This window comes from Muscardinus avellanarius, assembly GCF_963383645.1.
Source record: "Muscardinus avellanarius genome assembly, chromosome: 17".
In the NCBI taxonomy this organism is placed as follows: domain Eukaryota; kingdom Metazoa; phylum Chordata; class Mammalia; order Rodentia; family Gliridae; genus Muscardinus; species Muscardinus avellanarius.
Genome location: NC_137803.1, coordinates 41,080,470 through 41,100,258, shown reverse-complemented (window position 1 = coordinate 41,100,258; position 19,789 = coordinate 41,080,470). Strand labels below are relative to the sequence as shown.

The following is a 19,789-nucleotide window of genomic DNA, read 5'->3' as shown; positions in this document are numbered from 1 at the left end:
ACACCTGAGCGCTGCAGCCCACCCGCCCGGGCCGCTGGCCTCCGGGCTCCCTCTGCCTCTCCCAGCCCATGACTGCCCCAGACACATCGAATGCTTCACTTGTGCAAAGGAGAGCGGTAAAAGCTACAGCTGCTTAATGCAGAGAAAGCGCTTTGCGTTTGGCATAACAATTAATTTAATGGAAAAACCAGAAAGACTTCCTTCTCGGCCTTTTGGTGTCTGCCTGCCCCCAATGAGATGTACTGGAAATTCTTGCACGCTGAACCACATTATTACCTGAAGAGGTGGAAATAAAAAGAACAAAAGGTGATGTTTTATATCATCTTCATCAAAACACTTCAAAGTGAATGCTTGCTGACGGTCATTGCCAAAGAGGGTCACGAGGTCCTTCACACTCACGGCCTGGAAGCTCAACCGAAGCGCACATACACAATGGAATGGGCGTTCGTCTAGCGGAGTCGGAGCAGCGCCTTGCTTCTGCCCGAGACGCTTTTTATGCCTCTTCCCTTAGTCATCCTGTTCTCTGTGGGAGGGGTGATGACTAGCACTTTCCATAAGTGTTTCTTTGGTTCCTCCATTAGCTTTTTCTTTTGGAGCATTCTATCCATGTGAGCGATGGTCAGGAAGGCTTCTGGATGGGCCTGGGTCACTGATAATGCATTTTCCCACTGGCATTTCTCCCCCAGTTGAGGTCTCCATCTTGGAACTGACTGATGATTCTAACCAGCCCCCTGGCCCTGATCTGGGGGCATCCCATGACCTCAACTGAATCCAAAACCAGCCTAAGGGATCTGGATTTACTAGGAGGTTCCACATCACTGGCCTGCGATGTCAGCTGAGGGCCCATTTGATTTGCAGACTTGCCTCCACACTCCACTTGTGTTTCTTCTGCCTGAAGGAAGAAGAAATGCCCCCCTTTAAATTGTTGAACTCATTAAAATATTGCCAATAGTACCAACACTATCCTAAAAGAAACTAGGGGTTTTGTTTTGTTTGTGTGTGTGTGTGTGTGTGTGTGTGTGTGTGTGTGGTGCTGGGAATAAAATCCAGGGGCCTTTTACCTCCGGGCTACACTCCCAGACCTTTTATATTTTATTTGGAAACAGGGTCTCACTAAGTTGCTGAGAGCCTCACTAAGTAGTTGAGGCTGGCTTCGAACCTGTGCGATCCTCCTGTCTCAGCCTCCCAAGTACTGGGATTACAAGTGTGGGCCACCATGTTTGGCTTAGAAACTAGGTTTTTAATACATGTACAGAAAATATGTATTTGCCCTCTAGATACTTAGAAACCACTTACTCTGTGCTAAGCATGTTCACAGTTGAAGGATGTCACTAGATAAGAAACCTTGTCTCGGGTAGTTTGTTTTATCCTTTTGTCATTTCAACTTTCAAAGAGCTCTAAAACAGAGGCCCCTTGAAAAGTTGCTTTGGCCTTGGTTTCACTGAGGATGGCCATACGGGGCAACCACGGGGAGCACTTACCGTGGCTGTCCAAGAAATACCCACTACCTTCTCAGGTTCTCTTCTGAGAACCCAGCAAAAGAAATGTCTTGCTTTGAATGAAGACTTGCTTCTCATAAATGTATAGTTTCGTTTTTGACTTAAAACCTCTATGGCTTTCTCGCGGCTCTTTTTGCCTTAGCCATAGGTAATGGGAAGCTATGTCGGAGTCTGGGTGTGGTTCTCTAGTAGGCCTCTCTGTGTGCTGGTCTGACACATGTCATGTACTGAGACTACACATGCTGGCCCATAGGGTTTCTATAACAAGCCTGAGATATAGACAGTTATCACACTCCTTTTATAAACGAAGAAACTGAAATTCACAGAAGATAAGTGAAAGTGGCAGCCATCATCAAAATTGCAGACATTATAACTGTTTACCCCTAAGTACTTAAGTATAAGCTAAGAAAAAATTTTACATAACAATGTTATCATCTTCAAATCCAAGAAGCTAATATGAATATAATATATATATATATATATATATATATATATATATTATTCAATATATAATTCATATTAAATGTTGCCAATTTCTCCCAGCATTATCCTAAAAAAACAGTACATTTTAAAACATATACAAAACTAAAAATAATCTAAGAGAGGCAGGAGTGGTGGCTCATGCCTGTAATCCCAGTTCTTAGGAGGCTGAGACAGGAAGCTTTCAGGTTGGAGGCCAGCCTCAGCAACTTTGTGAGACCTTAAGCAACTTAGTGAGACCCTGTTTCAAAATAAAAAGGGCTTATTCCATCTTGTACTCCATTAAGATGTACAACTACAATGCACCAATAAAAAATAAAATAAAAAGAGTTGGGAGTATAGATCAGAGTTAGAATGTCCTAAGTTTCAATCCTTAGAATAAAAATAATAATCATCCTATAAGAAAATTATAGAATAAAAGGTATTTCTTTAGAGATGAATTAGGTGTAGAAAAATAAAATCAGCAGTCTTTATTTTCTCCTCCCTTCGTAGAATGGTGATGGCTACACCACAGATTTTTTTGTGGACACACAATTTGGCAACCACAGATATAAATGGTTACAGAGAAGATTAAGTAAAGGCATAATGGAATAGTTTTAACTAAATTAAATGTCATGTTTTAAAAGATAACTACTATAAAGACAGAAGTGGTGGCACATGCCTTTAATCCTAATACTTAGGAGGCTGAGACAGGAAGATCACAGGTTGGAGGCCACTCTCAGCAACTTAGCAAGATTCTGTTTCTTGCTAAGAAATATTACTGCAGGTCAGTAATATTATTCTAGATAATTTTAAGTATATTCTAGCTCACATTTTTCTCATACAACTTAAATTCCTATCTTAGTATTTCTTGCCTACAATGTTAGGATTGTTCTTTGATCTTCTCAAGGCACTGCTGTGGCCAACAGGCCAGATATTATAGAGCAGTATTGAGGTGAAAACTGTAAATAACTCAGAAACACCATCTACTCTTGACCCAAGTCCTCCTGTGGCTGTGCTTGGAACACCATCTGCAGACAAGGGCACAGCAAAACAGCCAGTGATTTGTCACTGAAGAATATTTTTGAACAGGGTGAGACTTACAAAATTAGGATGCTTCATCTCAAAGAGGCAAATACTAAAATAAGATACCACTAAAAACTATAAAATTGTGATGTTGCTTACCCTCTGGATACAGAAAAAAGACAATTATAAAAGAAATGAAAGGAAGAATCATTTCAGCAGAGTAAGTCACCAAAGGCAAGAAAAGCTAAAAATATAAATACATTCAGGAAGGATTGAGATGTTTATTAACTTTAAATTCATAATTCACTATAGAGAAAGCCTACATGAAAGAAAACTAGAATCGTCTCATTTATATCCCTAAACTGTTCTCCTATAAGTATCTTCTACTTGAATGAGGCATGGACCTAACTCAGTGTGACATTTTTATATTATTAGTTTTTTATTTCAGAGTCTGTGCTATAACTCTGCTTAATGTCTGTGCTATTGAGACCAGCTATATTCATTCATGCATTAGTACATACATAGCTGAGACAGCCACACAATTTTAGGGTATAAGTTATATTTCAAATCAAATAGAAGCCTTTCAGGCAAGGAAAAAGCATGTATATTACCTATTCGCTAATGGCCATGAAATAACGGACTTGGATTGATTTGGAAAGTATACATATACTTCAGAAATTTCAACCATCAGTATTCTTCTCCATATTATTTTATTTATTTCCCTTGTTACAGATATTTTGGTACCTCTTAGTGTCAACATAAATGATTGAATATAGATTGTCCTTCGTGGTTTCCATTTTGCTTACCGTTTAATAGAAGTTCTGCGCCATAAAAAATTAAGCAAACATTTTATATATGATTTTCAATTGTAGAACAATTATGTAGAAAATCCTCTATTCAGACTTAACTTTATCAAATTGAACTCAAACAAAATAACTTAGATTGAATATAGTTAAGTATGAACCAATAATATTTCACTTCTGAAGGGCACCATGGTACATACTGAGGATGGAACAGATTTAAAATGTATGTTCATCAGTCAGATTCCCAAGTACTCAAGTTAGCTATATTTTCTGTGGACTTACAAATGATTACTTGGATTTGAAGGATCTGTAAAATTGGCCTTTTTAGTGATAATTTGGTTTTTGTTTACAAAATGGGACATACTATATAGTAAGCATTTGAAAATATTTCATTAAGTGGCTAATTAATTCAGAGTTGAAGGATAGAAATATCTGAAAGGGCTTAAATTCTATATAATTGAGTATGACTTGTAATGAATAAAAGTACACCTCAAACTGCAACTGTTCATTCATTACCTGCCTGGTAACCTTATCAAAGACCTAGAGATGCCCTTTTGCAGATAATCTACTAGTCCCAGAAAATCAGAATATGTGATTAGCTCCACAAGAGGAATAATATTCCTGATGGCAACTGCTTCTTTCTTAGACAGCGCAAGGATGAGCTGGAACAGCGAATGTCTGCTCTCCAGGAGAGCCGGAGAGAGCTAATGGTCCAGTTAGAAGGTCTCATGAAGCTACTAAAGGTAAGACATTTCAAAATAATGCTTCTCAGACCTATTAGTATTACTGCACTTGTAAAAAATGTTTGCACATAATATGCAATGTCTTTTCCAATTACTATATGTGATTTCTCAAAAGAAAAATGTTGTTCTAAACACAGCTATGAAATGATTACTCAGACCCATGAAACAGTAGCAGTCAATTATAGAGTTCATTCTTACACATTTTCTGAAACCAGGCTGCTGAGGAATGTCACAGGGCAACTTCTTCTTGGCTTATTTCTAGTGCCTTATGTCCTTGAAAGTAATACAACTGAATTTATTTAGAAATATTTTATGTTTGATAGTTCCCAGTAATTCTGGCCAAAAATGAATAAAGATTAGTGTGAAATTCAGAAAAGTATAGCCACTAACCTATCTTCAGAGGAGTAACTTTTGTTAATTTCAGTAAAATACAAGCTGTATGATGTCTGTGAGTCTCAAATGCATACTTTATTTCTGTAGGTAGAGTGCTTAGGAGGTGGTCTATGGAAGTCTGTAGAGTGCTGTAATCTATCGTTCTCAATGGGAGTGTATTCCTCCTCTAGTAAAGTCTTATTTCCATCATCAGTATGCTAAATTGATTTTCATAGGAATTATGGCCATACATCCACAATCAACCCAGAAGAAGCATCAGTGTTATGTAGTCATGTGCATGATGCAAACAGACATGACAGGTGGAGATTGGGACTGCCCCTGACCAAAGGTGGAACTGAGACTTTTGGTGGTAAAATAATGAAAGGAAGGTCTCTAGGCAACTCACTGTGGCCCCAGATGTTTTTACCTTCAGTCCATGAACCCCCACACCCCACACACTACCATCTATCATCCTAATTGTCCTTCCTTCTTTCCTTTCTTCATTTTCTTCTCCCTTTTTTGTCCTTCTCTTTTCCTTCCCTCTTTCCTTCTTCTTTTCTCTCTCCTTTTCTTCTTTCTTTCTTTGTCTTTCTGAGTTATTTCATTTATTTAACAAGTATTTTTTGAAACCTTTTGCATCTCAGACACTACACTCATGATTTTTTTATTTATTTTCTTCACTTATTTTTATTCCCTTGACAACCTTTCTTTTTCTGCCATCAGCGTCCTCTTTAATAATCCATTTGGGGAATGCTCTATCTTTACCCAACAATGTTTGATTTCCAGTGCATTAGACATATCAAGTGTAGAATTCAGGGTTATGCACAATCTCTGGTAAGATAGAACTAGATTATTAATAAGCTGCTGCTGTTTCTGGCCTGTTATCTTATTTGATGCAAGCCCAAAGCTCTTTCCTGCTTTCCTTTCCACATATGTCAAATGAAGAGATCTGAACCCATTTCATATTTCATCACATGGCAAGACACTTTGAAAACTGCCCCCTTTTGCTGTTCCAATAGCTCCTGTCACCATTGTAATGGGATAGGAGTCTGTTGACCACCAGCCATCTTAGCCTCGACCTGGCCCACCTGAGCACAGCCTTTGTATCAAGATTTATAAACACTGGGATAGAGAGACAGATCGTGTTGAGAAGTGGTTGGGCATGTGGAGGAAATGAATGTCTATAGACTTAAATACTTAACAAGGCTTGGAACTATGGTCACTGAGGAGGCAGAGACATGGACCTGCCTTCAAAGCTGTGTTGACGTTTTCCCTGTCTTGCCTTCCTTCACTCTCATGGGAACCCTGGGTAATCTAACTGTTATTGATTCGATCTTTCTGTAGGAAGAAGAGCTGAAGCAGGGAGTAAGTTATGTCCCCTACTGCAGGTCTTAACTAACAGTGGAGGGGCCTGCGTCCTGCTGTTTTTCTCATTGCTTTTGCCTCTAATGTATGTTCATGCTTCAGTTTGGAAAGAAAAAAAAATCATACTAATTTGCTTCTTTTTTCATTGTAGTGCTTGAATTGAGATTATAAAATTTAGTAAGTTTTTTTTCTTATAACTACCACTGCTATTGGCACCAAATGAAGATCTACTGCATCTTTTAAAACAGGGAACAAATTGTAATTTGTTGGAAACATCTTAAATCCCCAGGGGTATGAGTCTCAAACCGATTTTATGCTTTTGAGGGTTGTCAGTCAGACCCTTCTCTTTGTGAAAAATATAGTCTCTGGAGCTACACAGTGGTTAACGCTATGCCAAAACCTATGCACAGAAGTAAACCTCACCATCACCTCACACCAGGCATATACAGCTGTTTGCATTTTACTGAAGAGGTGTGGACACTCTTTTTATAATAATTGAGCAATTAAATCTCTTTATTATGATTTTATGATTACTAGGCCTTGCCCCTATGACTCCCAAAATATGTTCAATCATGTAAGAGATTATACTCAGTAACTGTCGTCTTTTGAATCTTCCCCAGTATAGAATTTCAGCTGTTGGTTGACAATAATCTCTAAAGAATAGGTAATGTTCAACCTTTCTCTTATCACTGAGAACCTTTCTGCTCTAGCAGCCCACAATGACATTACATACCTTTTTTCTTTTTCTGGAGTTAGGGACATCATGATTCTCTAACCATGTCTTAAACTAGATCCTCATGTCTGACCCTGGATGGTCAGGTTTAGAACCAGCAGAGGGAGCAGCACACTAGAAATAAATTATTAAACTAAAGCAAAAGAAAAGCAGCTTTAATGTCCAGTGCATGTACCAAACTGTATATGACAATATACCCCACTCGTTAGCACTATTAAAAAAAAGTTTCATATTATCTTCATGGATCAGTTAGAACCTGTCCTCAATTAGAGCCTGTCGAATTTCAACATACCCTTTAATTCTTCTGTATGCTCTTTTCTATTATTCATGTGTGTGTTTGTGTGTAACAAAGAATGTTTGCAAAATGCTGGACACATTTTTATCCTTCATCTCCATGGTCTGTAAAAAAAAAAGAAAAAGAAAGTGTTAAACCAATCTGTAATGTCAGACAATAAAGACAATGTGCTACATTACTTTGTATTTGTGAAAAAAATTACTTTACTAAACTTAAGTGGACTCCTAATGATGGTCAGACCCCCTGGGTTAAGGGCACACTGCCTTAACAGCCTGTATAATTGCCCATAAGTGCATACATGGGTATCACTGTTGTACTTCCAATACACTTAGATCATGGTAGAGAAAAATGCCTTTCTCATGATACTTCTTTGCAAAAACCCAGACACTTCATCTCTGTCCTACTTTGCATGTGCATAGAAAGAGGAAATACTTCTTAAATATAGCCTTCCTCCTAGTGGAGAGACAGGGCATTGTCAGTCAGCCTGCTTTAGTTATTTCCCTAGTGGATCCCTTCTCTACCATTTCCAAGCAGCTGGTTCTTGAAAGCCTCCCTTTGCCTGGGAAGTTTGTACATAGATATATGCACAGAGCTAAACCACACAGTGCCCTTAAGGTGGCATCCCTGGGATCTTGCCTTCCAAACTCACCCTCTAGCCCTTCCCAGCGGCCATCCTGGAGGGTGATAGCACTGGGTCTGCAGCATCAACTGGAGAGCCATTAGTTAGTATCCCCCAGAGGTCAGTTAAGCACTGGGTAGAAGGAAAATTTACCTGTTTTGCTCTTATCTATTTGCTATTATACTCAAGCCTTTCTTCAAAAAGGACCTGAAGCAGCTTACCACAAAATATATGCAGTGACTCCATGAAACTGAAATAGAAAAATCTAAAACTAAGAAAAAGGAAATGCAAATGTGCTAATCATAAGAGACAAGGGTGTTTCTCTAAGCTCGCTGGCAGTGAAGCAAAAGGGGGGGGGGGTGATCCGTGGTTTTATCAGTACAGAAATACCACTTCTCAGGATACCAGAATTTCTGCAGCATAAAATAAGTCTTCACTCAGAGCTTTATAGAAGTACTGAATAATGAAATTGAAAAAATGCAGTCACTGATTTCATACAGCTGTTTCTTATTCTGACTTCAGTCAAAACTAAAGGCAAAACCCCATAAATTCCAGCCCATAAAGGCATTTCTATCTAAAAATAAACAAATGCCATCCAAATCTATAGATTTCTCATGATATATAACATGATCTAAGGAGAGAATTTAGAGGTTTTAGACCAGCATCTGCTTCTAAATTCTGCTTTTGTTTATGAGTCTTTCCCCATTGGGGATATTCTCTTTGTAAAATCAAACTTAAAACACTCCACACAACAAATTGTGCTTGATTTAATAACTTCTACTTGCTTTACCCTAAGTCTGTGTGGTTCAATGTAGTGTTTTATTATACTGGTATATATAATTCCTACTTATACTGTTTCTTGTTATAATAATGCATGAATTCATTCCCCTTGAGGAGAGAACATGAATTTAAAAAATAGTGCCTGTAATATAATATGATGATTATGGTATCACAAGCAATAAATTTTTTACAAAACTTAAATTGAAGTTATCCTACCCTTTTTCTTCTTTGTGTATTTTTAAGATTTATTAAAGGAGCCATAGAAAGAATACTCATAAAAAGTTTAATCATGAAGGTGGCTGGGGTGTAATTGCAGTAACAATATGTTCCAGAGTTTCTGGTATATTTGCAGTTGCAAATGTTATGTACCAGACTGAAACCAATCATCCTGGCTTCAAGTTCCAGAAAGTAAAGTCTCAATAATGATTTTCTTAGAAAAGCTACAGGGAGGAAAGCTCTGTCACAAAGGTTCCTGATCTCTACTCACAGCTGTAAGATCTTGAGTAAGTAAAGCAACTTCTAGATCATTTATTTCAAACATGCCGATAATACATGGCTCGTAGAATTATTACACATATTTTAATAGATCATGTATGTGAAAGTGCTCTGTAAAAATACTATATGAATGTCAGATACAAGTATGAATGAATGTATGTATGTATGACCCATAGTACACACACACACACACACACACACACACACACACACACACACACTTTTCTTCTTTATATTTTACTAGCAGTGTCTCCATCAGAAGAAATTTGAAAAAAATCCAAGCATGGTAGCACAGGCCTGTAATCCCAGTATGAGGAAGGCCATGTCAGGAGGATCATAGGTTCAAGGCCAGCCTCTGCATCCTAGTGAGTCCCTGTTTCAAAATAAAAACTAAAACAGAGCTGGGGATGTAGCTCATAGGTAGAATAACCCAGGATTCAATCCCTAATACTATACCAAATAAACAAAAAAATTTAAAAGAACTTTAATTTATTCAGAAATCGTATCATTGCTTTTATTTTTAGAATAAGCGACAACGGAAGTCCAATACAATTATCTTTTCCTGTCCTAGTGATGTTAATATCTGCCAGGTTTCACTGTCATGGGTATCTGAGTAGATATTTTTAAACAAGCACACAGTGAGAGACTGAAAGCATCCCACTTTATGTGCGATGTCAAAACGGCACCCAAGATTTCTTCTGAAAGTTTTATTCTTCATTTGCATTTTTGTTTGAGAGAAGAAGTGATTAGTACAGGGTGCATATTTTAGTCAAGGATAAAATTAAGTTTAAATTTTTTACAGGTCTTTCGTTTTTGAATTTCCAATTGGATTTATTTGGGAAATTACATTTTAAACTTTAGAATCAAATTGTTTCTTATTTGGGAAGGGATAATGTATATCAACCTTGTTAAATAGCACAATTATTCTAATCTAGCATTGAAACAAAAGGTCAAACATCACTCCAAACTCTGTTCCCTGCCTCCATTCTCTCCTCTGATTGTAACTGGATGGTCCAAATAACTCCGCAAGTTGTGGTCACTCGGGTTCCTACTTTTCCAAATACACTATTGAGTATAAGCAAGGCAGAGATGACCAGTCTCGCCAGCTTAGAGTTACCTTCCCTTGCTCATCCTCTCTAGATAAGCAAGAATCTTCCTATTCTTGTCCTTTCTGCCAGCCTAGAGTTCACATTTCCCTTGTTACTCCTCTTTGGTGATTTTTCTGTGGAGTCATGAGCAATCAAAGGTAAAAGACAGCCAGGCGTGGTGGTGCACGCCCATAATCCCAGGACTAGGGATGCGGAGACAGGAGAACCACCGGTCTGAGGGCCAGCCTCAAAAAGATAACTTAGCAATACCCTGCTTCAAATAAAATAACATAGGGATTGAGGGTATAGTTCAGTGGTAGAGCGTCCCTGGGTACATTTTTTTTTTTTAACAAAAAAGTAAAACTAAGCCGGGCGTGGTGGCACACACTTGTAATCCCCGCGCTTGGGAGGCTGAGACAGGAGGATCCCACAGGTTCGAAGCCAGCCTCAGCTACTTAGTAAGGCGCTCAGCAACTTAGTGAGGCCCTGTTTCCAAATAAAATATAAAATAGGTCTGGGAGTATAACCTGGAAGTAAAAAGCCTCTGGGTTCCACCCCCAGTACCATCAAAAAGAAAAAAGAAAAAAAGAGTAAAAATAAAACTAGTGAGGGAAGGATAATGCACCTTATATATGATGAACTGAAATACAAAGGCTAAAACCTAGCCTTTAAAACGTACTTTCTCAGCCAGGCGTGGTGGCACATGCTTGTAATCCCCGTGCTTGGGAGACTGAGACAGGATCACACAGGTTTGAAGCCAGCCTCAGCTACTTAGTGAGGCTCTCAGCAACTTAGTGAGACTCTGTTTCCAAACAAAATATAAAATAGGTCTGGGTGTATAGCCCAGAGGTAGAAAGGGTTCCACCCCCAGTACCACACACACACACATAAATAAAATAAAATGTACTTTCTCCAAATGTCTCTCACTAACATCATGTTTTTAAATTTGGGGTTGATTAAACTGGACGTGGTGGCGCACGCTTGTAATCCCAGCATTTGGGAGGCTGAGACAGGAGGACCATGGTTCACAGACAGCCTCAGCTACTTAGTGAGGCCCTTTGCAACTCAGTGATACCCTGTTTCAAAATAAAGAATAAAAAGTAGGGCTGGGGGTGTAGCTTGGAGGTAGAATGCCCCTGGGTCCCATTCCCAGTAATGCCAAAAAAAAGGGGGTTATTAATTAATTTTAGAAAAGTCAAAGTTATTTCTTTGCTCAGAATCTTGGAAACTGACAACTGACCCTCTAGTTCAGGTTAAAATCTATACCTAAATACCCCAAGCCTGTTTCCTCCCATTCTCTGCTTCATTTTTCTCTACTCCCCATAAGGAACCTACTGCTTAGCAGCACGGACCACCCTGCCATTCCCACAGTAACCCCCACATCCCACGCCTTGTCAGGATATTCCATAACCTGGACTCTCTCTCTTTTCTCCTCTCAATACTTTAACTCTCCTGCCTGGAAATCTCCATTATTAAGACCCAAATCAAGCCAGGTGTGATCACCAATACCTGTATCCCAGTACTTGGGATGCCGAGGATTCCAAGGTCAGAGCCAGTCTCAGCAACTTAGTGAGACCCTATTTCAAAAAAATAAAAAATAAAATAGGGCTTGGAGTGTAGCTCAAAAGTGGAAATGCTCTTGTGTTCAATCCCCAGTACAACAACAAAAAAAGGACCCAAATCAAATAATGCCCCCACAACTCTTTGTATATAACAATCCATTTAAGAAGCCCACTTATAGAAATGGCCATCAGCATGATGGCAGGCAATGAATGTGTTTTGGAAGACAAGATGCTGGTGCGGTTGAATGTGCTAAACACTGCTTTGCTGTACCTTCCCAGACCACTAAGTGCAACCAAGTATGCACTCTTAGCCAAACCTTCAGGCAGACTTCACAGGCCTCGTGAAGGGTTTAGCAATGCTCTGCATTTCATCAGGGTGCGCTGATTCAGCAGTTAGATATTTTCCCCTTTCCTCGAAGCATCTTTCATTTCTAGAACTAAGTAAAAACCAAAATACTTCCTGGGGGGAAAAAATTGAAAAATTTATGTATCTCGTCAGGCTTTTTAAAAAATTAATGCAATAACAGATTGAGTGGACTCAGAGGATGGCATGTAGAAATTAATTTTTCATTTCTTCTCTAGGAAGGAAGCTATTTTAAATTTGCCAAGTGAGATATATGTTTTCCTCCTTTAATAAATCAAATCTCTCCTTGGGAATTTTAGATCTATATATTGATCTGCATGGACCATTGTCCCTTATGTCTTTGCTCCATTAATCATGGAGTAATTTCCAGGGAAGGATGTTCACAGAGATTATTAGCTCTAACTCGTCTAAAGTTGTTACCAGCCAACCATGTGTGATAACCAGGTAAAGGCCACCATTCTACAGAGTTCGCCACCTGTAAAAATGATATCACTACTGTCCTGCCCCAGTGCCAAAATGCCACTACCCTACAAAAATGGGAAAGGGAGATAGGAGAAGGTGTTTCCCACAGTAGTGCTAGGAAAACACTAGTCATCAAATGGAGCGGAGTTCTGAGTGATTTCTCCAACAGTCGACATCCTTCCCCCAGAAATATGAATAAAGATTAGACCTGGCAAGGGAGTTGCAAGAGAGACTCAGCTGAATCTTTCTTTTCATGCGGAATCTTCTGCCTAAATTCTCCACATAACCAGACTACTTGAAATTACACCAATTAGAGATTCCTTTGGGAGATGGTGGCTACAGTCATTCACACTTTGGTGCAATTTAGATTTAGTCAGTTGTTTTTCCCTTAACACACAACTACAGCCAATTATTTTTCTCTTAACACAGGACTACTAACAGGATATTTAGAGAAAGGAAGCAGACAGAAAGGAGTAGAAAAAAATGACTTTGAAGATTAGGCATTAAACAGAGAGGTTGGGCTGGGAGTACCTCAGACAAAGGGTCAGTAGGAGAGCCCAGTACACTGGAAGCAGGGGAGAAGTTCACAGAAAGGCAGGAGGGCCAGATAAATGTCTCTACAAATACCGCCAACGGGAGAAGCCCAGCAAGCATCCTATGCCAGGAAACCCAGTGTAGTAGACCCAAGCAGAGTTGGTGTCATGCAGCCCCAGTAAAACCATCAAAATACTGAAAAATGGTCCAGAGCCCCATATCTCAAATCACTGGGTCCATACGTGTTCCAGAATTCAGAAGTTTTCCAGTTGTTGAAAGACAAAGAGATACAAATAACATATCAATAGCTTCACGTTCCATTAGGGCCAGATTCGTTATGAAACGACACCTGTTGATAAAGCTTTTTGGCTTAGAATTGCAGGTGAGAGACTGTGGGCCTGTCCATCTGTACTGATAGGCAAGCAGCCCCAAGGTCCTCCTGCATTTCAAACATCCACATTTCTCCCATGTCCCAGCCTCAGTGACTGAAAGGTACAGTCTGGCCCCAGGAGGCCATAGGTCCTGGCTCCCGCAGCACACCACAGTGGGCTTGAGCCTTTCAGCCTTCAGGTTACTAAACTTTCTAGACTTAGTGAGGCATCCATGGAACCACGTGATGGTTGTTCACAATGTCTACAATGTGGGAGGCAGCTTGACGCCGTGAAAAAGCCCTGGGCGTGTTGACTAAAGGCTAGAGATTCCTTTATCTTTGCCATTCACTAGCTCGGAGCTCTAGGCAGCCCTGGTTATCCTCTGAGCCTGTTTGTCCATCTATAAAATGGGATTATTAATATCTTATGTGGTTTTGAGAAGGATTAAGTGAGTATTTGGGGTTAAAGTGCTTTATAGATGGCAGATTGCTATTCAAATATGTTATCATTTCTACTACTGTACTAGGAAAATGAATCAGTGCAGGTAAAATGCTTTATACATTGCCCACTGCGTTCAAAAGGAGAGTCCTGTTATTACTGTGAACTTCCCTAGGCTGGAGGAGGATATCCCTAGCCTTCCCAGGGTTGGGAGGATAACCTATGCTGTCCGGCCAGGAGGAGGCCACTTCTGCCATCACTCTGTCCACTGCTCATGTCCCGTGCCCAGTGCCTACTGTGGCTGCTCCTTTGGTAAAGAGGAGGCACAGGTAGGTGGCCCAGAGAGGCAGCCCTGAGGCCACCTGACTGACATCTGTGTCCCTTAAGAGACACTCCAGCCGCCACAGTCCATCGAGGTGTGGGTCCAGGGTCTGTGGACTCAGCCTCCAGCCTCACCAGGGGCTCCATCTCTTCAAACAATTTCTTTCCTCTCTAAGCCCTGGAACCCGCAGTGTCTATGCAGAGTGATGGTGCCTACTTCTTAGGGTCAATAAGAAAGTAGATAAAACCCATAGAACATCATAAAAGCATGACTCAAACATGAAGTTCGTTATTCTTATTAGCGTGGGGAGCTGGGGATGCAGTGGTAGCTCAGAGGCAGAAAGTTTCGTGATACTGGGCTGAGCTGCTGACACATGTTGGGAAACCAGATCCCGTCCTTGAGTTGGCTGAGGAAAGCGGGCTGCAGAACATCCCAGGCGGCAAGGTCCTCTCCTCTGGGTCTGGACGGACCACAGCAGGTACTGTTGAAGGTGGGAGGATGGAGCCCCAGCCCCGGCTTGGGGCCCGGAACCCACACGAATTATTTTCTGTGTTCTATTTTGCTTCCTTTCCATGATGGGCTTTCTTCAACTTGACAATTACGTGTGATACTGAGGCCTGGATTGCTAACAGCATGGCATTTTACCAGATTGATGTTGTGTGTTCTAACTAAAAGCAGCTGAATCCAAAGATATAAACACAGTATCCTGGAGCATAGCCTGGGGGTGCATGTCTAGGAGTCTGGAAGGGCTACCAGGAACCTGAGAGCCTCACTGTGGAAGAGCTCCTACTGTTACTGGCCAGTCCAGACAGACAGACAGAACTGACATGAACCTATAGTTGTGTGTGTGTGTGTGTGTGTGTGTGTGTGTGTGTGTGTGTGTGTGTGAGAGAGAGAGAGAGAGAGAGAGAGAGAGAGAGAGAGAGAGAGAGAGAGAGAGAGAGAGACTGACCAGACCGGGGATTGAACTCAGGGGCCTTCTACCTCTGAGAGACATTGCCAGCTCCATTTTATTTTTTTATTTTGAAATAGGGTCTTGCTAAGTGGCTGAAACTTTAGTTGTGGATGCTGACCTCATACCTGCAGTCCTCCAGTCTCAGCCTCTCAAATACTGGGATTACAGGCATGCATCTACACACTCAAGGGTGTCTTTGCATTTTCTCCCATGCATGTTCAATTGACCTCATTTGTCTACTAATTGTTAAAACAGAGAAATTGTTTTCCAGTGACCTCATTTTTTAAAAAAAATCCTTAAAGTCCAAAGTGTGACTGTCTGGGAAAGGTTCATGTCCAAGACTAATGCAGAGAGAAAGGACTTTGAGTTATTTTCCACTTTTGTCTTACTCCCTTTAAAATTCTACCATTCTTACTCTCCTAATAAAAGTCTGCTTTTTTCAAAGGTGAAGAGAAAGACATTTCCTGTGGGAAATAGTAACCAAAAATTAGAAGCCACCATGTTTGCAAATCAAAACCACAATGAGATATTGCCTCACTCCAGCAAGAAAAGCTATTATCATAAGAGACTGTGGGGAACAGGGCCCCTCACACACTGCTGGTGGGAATGTAAACTAATACACCATTTAGAAAACAGTATGGAGGTTCCTCATAATATTAAAGACAGAACTGTCATTTGATCCAGTAATCTCACTACTGGGTATTTGTTCAAAGAAAATTAAATCAGGACACAAAAAAAAGAAAAAAAATGCCTGCATTCTCTTGTTTATTGTATCACTATTCACAATAGCAAGAGATGGAAAGTGCCCATCAGCTAATGAACAGGTAAAGAAAATGTGGAATATATATACAATGGAATATGATTCAACCATTAAAAAGAATGAAACTCTGTCACTTAAAACAGGATGGAACTGGAAGTCATTATGTTAAGTGAAATCAACTAGGAACAGATATATAAGTACTGCACAATCTCACTCATATTTGAAATGTTAGTAAGTTGATCTCACAGAGACAGGAAGTAGAATGGCGGTTACCAGAATCTGGAGAATAGGAAAAGGCTAATCAATAGGTACTAAGTTATGGGTGAACAGGAATAAAGAGCTCTGCTGTGCTATTGTACAGTCAGGTGACTATAGATAGTGCTGTACTGTGTATTTAAAAAGCTAGAATAAAAGACTTTGAATATTTTCACCACAAATAAATGATAAATGATGAGATAGTTATGTTTAACCTGATTTAAACATTACACAATGTAATGTAAACATTACATGGTATCCTACTAATATGTATAATTTTTATGTTTTCATGTACCACTTAAAAACTAAATTTAATATAAAAAGAAAAGCAATATTTCTTTCTCCTCTTCCCTATAAAATCCTTACATCAAAGAAATATGACTCAAATCAGCTTTTACCATAAAATAAGAATAAATAATTTATACTTTACTAAGTTCTTAATATGAGACTTAATATGCAAAATATTATAAGATGTGACCTAAACTGTGAGTTGTCCTCTAAAGATGATGCCAAAAAAGAATGGTTGAAATTTTAGAAAGCAAATATTCTGTATCCACTCCAGATTGTCCCCTGGTTTGTATTTAAAACCTTCTCCTGAATGTCTTCTTATTCAACCTAGAACTTCCTTCAAGGAAAAAACACACTTTGTAATTATCTCTGCTATACTAATATTCTTAGCTTTCAAAACTTAACCCACGTGTCAGATCATTCATCAACGCATCCAGATTATCTATACGTAACCTACAGCTCAGGTTTAGGATGACCTAAGATTTCCTCCTCTGGAGTCTCATTGGCACCGTTGGGATCCCATATGGCATTTTCTTGAGAAGACAAATTAACAACTTGTGTTGTCTCTGCAGACCCAGGGGGCAGGATCGCCTCGCTCCTCTCCCAGCCACACCATCAGCAGGCCGATCCCCATGCCCATCCGCTCAGCATCCACCTGCCCCACTCCAACACACGCGCCTCAGGACTCTCTCACCGGGGTAGGGGGAGATGTGCAGGAGGCGTTTGCACAAAGTAAGTGCTTTATCTTTTGCTGTGCTCTGCTTTCATGTGGCAGTGAGTCACCAAGGTTCACTGAGTTCACTGAGCGGCGGAGTCATCAGTGCCATGTGTGAATGCTCTCGGGTATCCCGTGGCTCGGGTCAGAGTTTGGCTGAAGCAGCTTAGAAACTCTCTATGCTGAGCCAGTGCGCACCTGTGATCCCAGTACCTGGGGGCTGAGACAGGAAGATCAGTGGCTAGAGGCCAGCATGCGGTCCCTCCCTTCACTACTCAACCTTCTTTGGGTTCCTACTGCCCTGCCCAATTTATTTTAGTTAGTCTTTCCTCCTCAAGGTACAGGACATCTTTTACTAACATTCCTGGAAACTTTATGAATACAACCCATCCTAATATTCTGAAAGGTGTTATTTTGTGTCTTCTCTAAATTGAAGCAAAGCCCCAAGTGCATAAAATGCTCTTCTACCTAAGTTCCTTGTAAGTCAGGTATTTAATATCTTGAACCTTTTTCCAAAGAGATTATGCTAATTAGCCCTCTGCTCCATTTCTACCTTGCTCCATTCCCTGGCTTGTCTCTTTACTCCTTAGTGTGTCTGAAATGTAAGAATAATCTCTCTCTGCCATAGACTAAATTCCCACGTAGTCTAAGTTCCAGTTTAGGGTACCAGCCCTGCATCTGCCCATGTTTTGGAAGCAGAAGAAAGAATCCTCTCCCCTTTGCCACACTTTGAGAGCACTGGGTGCTTGAGCCTCCCATTCTCAAGAGGTACCTATCCTGGAAGGGGGAATTCTGCAAGCCCTGATCGAAAACCTGTGCTGACAGAGAACAGAATCCATTGTGCTAAGCCACGAGTTCATGGCTGAAATAATAGCAGCTAGAAAGAGGCAGCTCTCCTGCAAAATCAGACTTTCCACCAGTGTGGATTATCCTTAAAGAATGACCACACATGCTGGTTTACATGGGACCATCCCAGGTTGTGCGAATTGCCCAGTGTTATTAGTGCTGGTCCCTTTCCCTTTTAAAACTATTTTAATTTGGACAATAAATTATATAAACCTCCATCATCAGCCATGTCTTTTTATATCAGGGGCCACTCACTACTCTAAGCACAGTAGGAGGTTATCATTTGGTTTGTTCTCTTTTGTTTTTTAAGGAGATGAACCAAAGCACTTCTATGAGAAAGTCTTGGAAGTTTTCTTGCTATAGGTTATCAAAGGAAATGATAAACAACATAAAATTTGGGTATAAAGGAAAGTTTTTATTATTGTTATTATTACTATTACTTCTTCTTCATTGAAGGTTCAAGAAGAAATTTAAGGAATGATTTACTAGTTGCAGCAGATTCCATCACTAATACCATGTCCTCTCTTGTGAAAGAGCTGAACTCTGGTGAGTGCCTGGCGCCGCCTATTTGCCTGTCCCTTACAGAGGGCTCCAGTAAGTCCAAGAGGCCTTTCTTAGAGATGAGCTCATTGTCAAATATAAAAGATACTTTAGAAGTTTATGTGATATTTTGTTTGGGATTTTGGGGGGGAGGTTTTGCTTATTAAAGACAGACATGGTAGTGCATGCCTGTACCCTCAGTATTTGGGAGACTGAGACCAGAGGATCACAAGTTCAAGACCAATCTCAGCAACAGAGCAAGGCACTGAGCAACCTGTGAGAAACTGCTTCAAAACAAAAATTTTAGAAAGTGTTGGGGGTGTAACTCAGAGGTAGAATGCCTCTGGGTTCAATCTCACACACACACACACACACACACACACACACACACACACATACACACACACCTATTAATACACACCAGAAAGTTTGGAAAATACAGAAAAGAATAAAGGAAAATATTAAAATTGACCTATAATTATAGCATACAAAGACAGCCACTTTTAACATATAAGGAAATTCATTGCAACATGATGCTGAAGTTATTTAATTGAGTCAAGTGTTTTACATACTTTCTTAGACCCTATTGATTTAGAATACATCATCATTTGAATGAGGCTAAATTGAATGTCACCTTTGCAGTATCTCCAAAGAAAAATATGCCTGGAAAATAAACAGAATAAAATTTCAAGAAATTCTTTAGCGTCCTCATACTATAAAAAATTGTAAAACTTTAGCAGCATGAATATGGACATATCTTACCAGATATATCTCTGTCTATTCCTTAAAGCAGACCTAGGAAGATATAATTTGGGCAAGACTGTAGTTTTATAATGAGAGTACAACCATAAGATATAAAACTTCAGTATTAAAAAAATTCTGATGATGCAGGATGGCTACACCTGTAATCTTAGTACTTAAGCTGAGAAAAGAGAAATGCAGGTTCAAGGCCAGCTTCAGTAACTTAGCAAAGCCCTTAGCAATTTATTTATTTATTTATTTTTGTGGGTTTGGGGATGGAACCCAGGGGCATTTGACCTTCGAGCTATACCCCCTGCCCTATTTTTTATTCTTTTTTTTTGAAACAGGGTCTCACTAAG

At 39.9% G+C, this 19,789-nt stretch overlaps 1 protein-coding gene across 8 annotated transcripts in view; it reads left to right on the top strand.

Moving 5' to 3' along the window:
- The window catches only part of DTNA (dystrobrevin alpha), a gene marked incomplete at both ends in the record, with an annotated part of 145,520 nt that overhangs the window by 113,666 nt on the left and 12,065 nt on the right, over window positions 1–19,789 (top strand). For 4 of the 8 annotated variants that reach the window (XM_080714381.1, XM_080714379.1, XM_080714378.1 and 1 more), the window contains 2 exons: window positions 4,434–4,530; window positions 6,247–6,297. In XM_080714381.1, the coding sequence (XP_080570507.1) occupies window positions 4,434–4,530; window positions 6,247–6,297 (148 nt within the window). Of the gene's footprint in view, window positions 1–4,433; window positions 4,531–6,246; window positions 6,298–8,781; window positions 8,821–17,160; window positions 17,321–18,605; window positions 18,696–19,789 lie in introns of those variants that run through there. The other 4 variants (XM_080714375.1, XM_080714373.1, XM_080714374.1 and 1 more) reach the window with 3 other exon arrangements.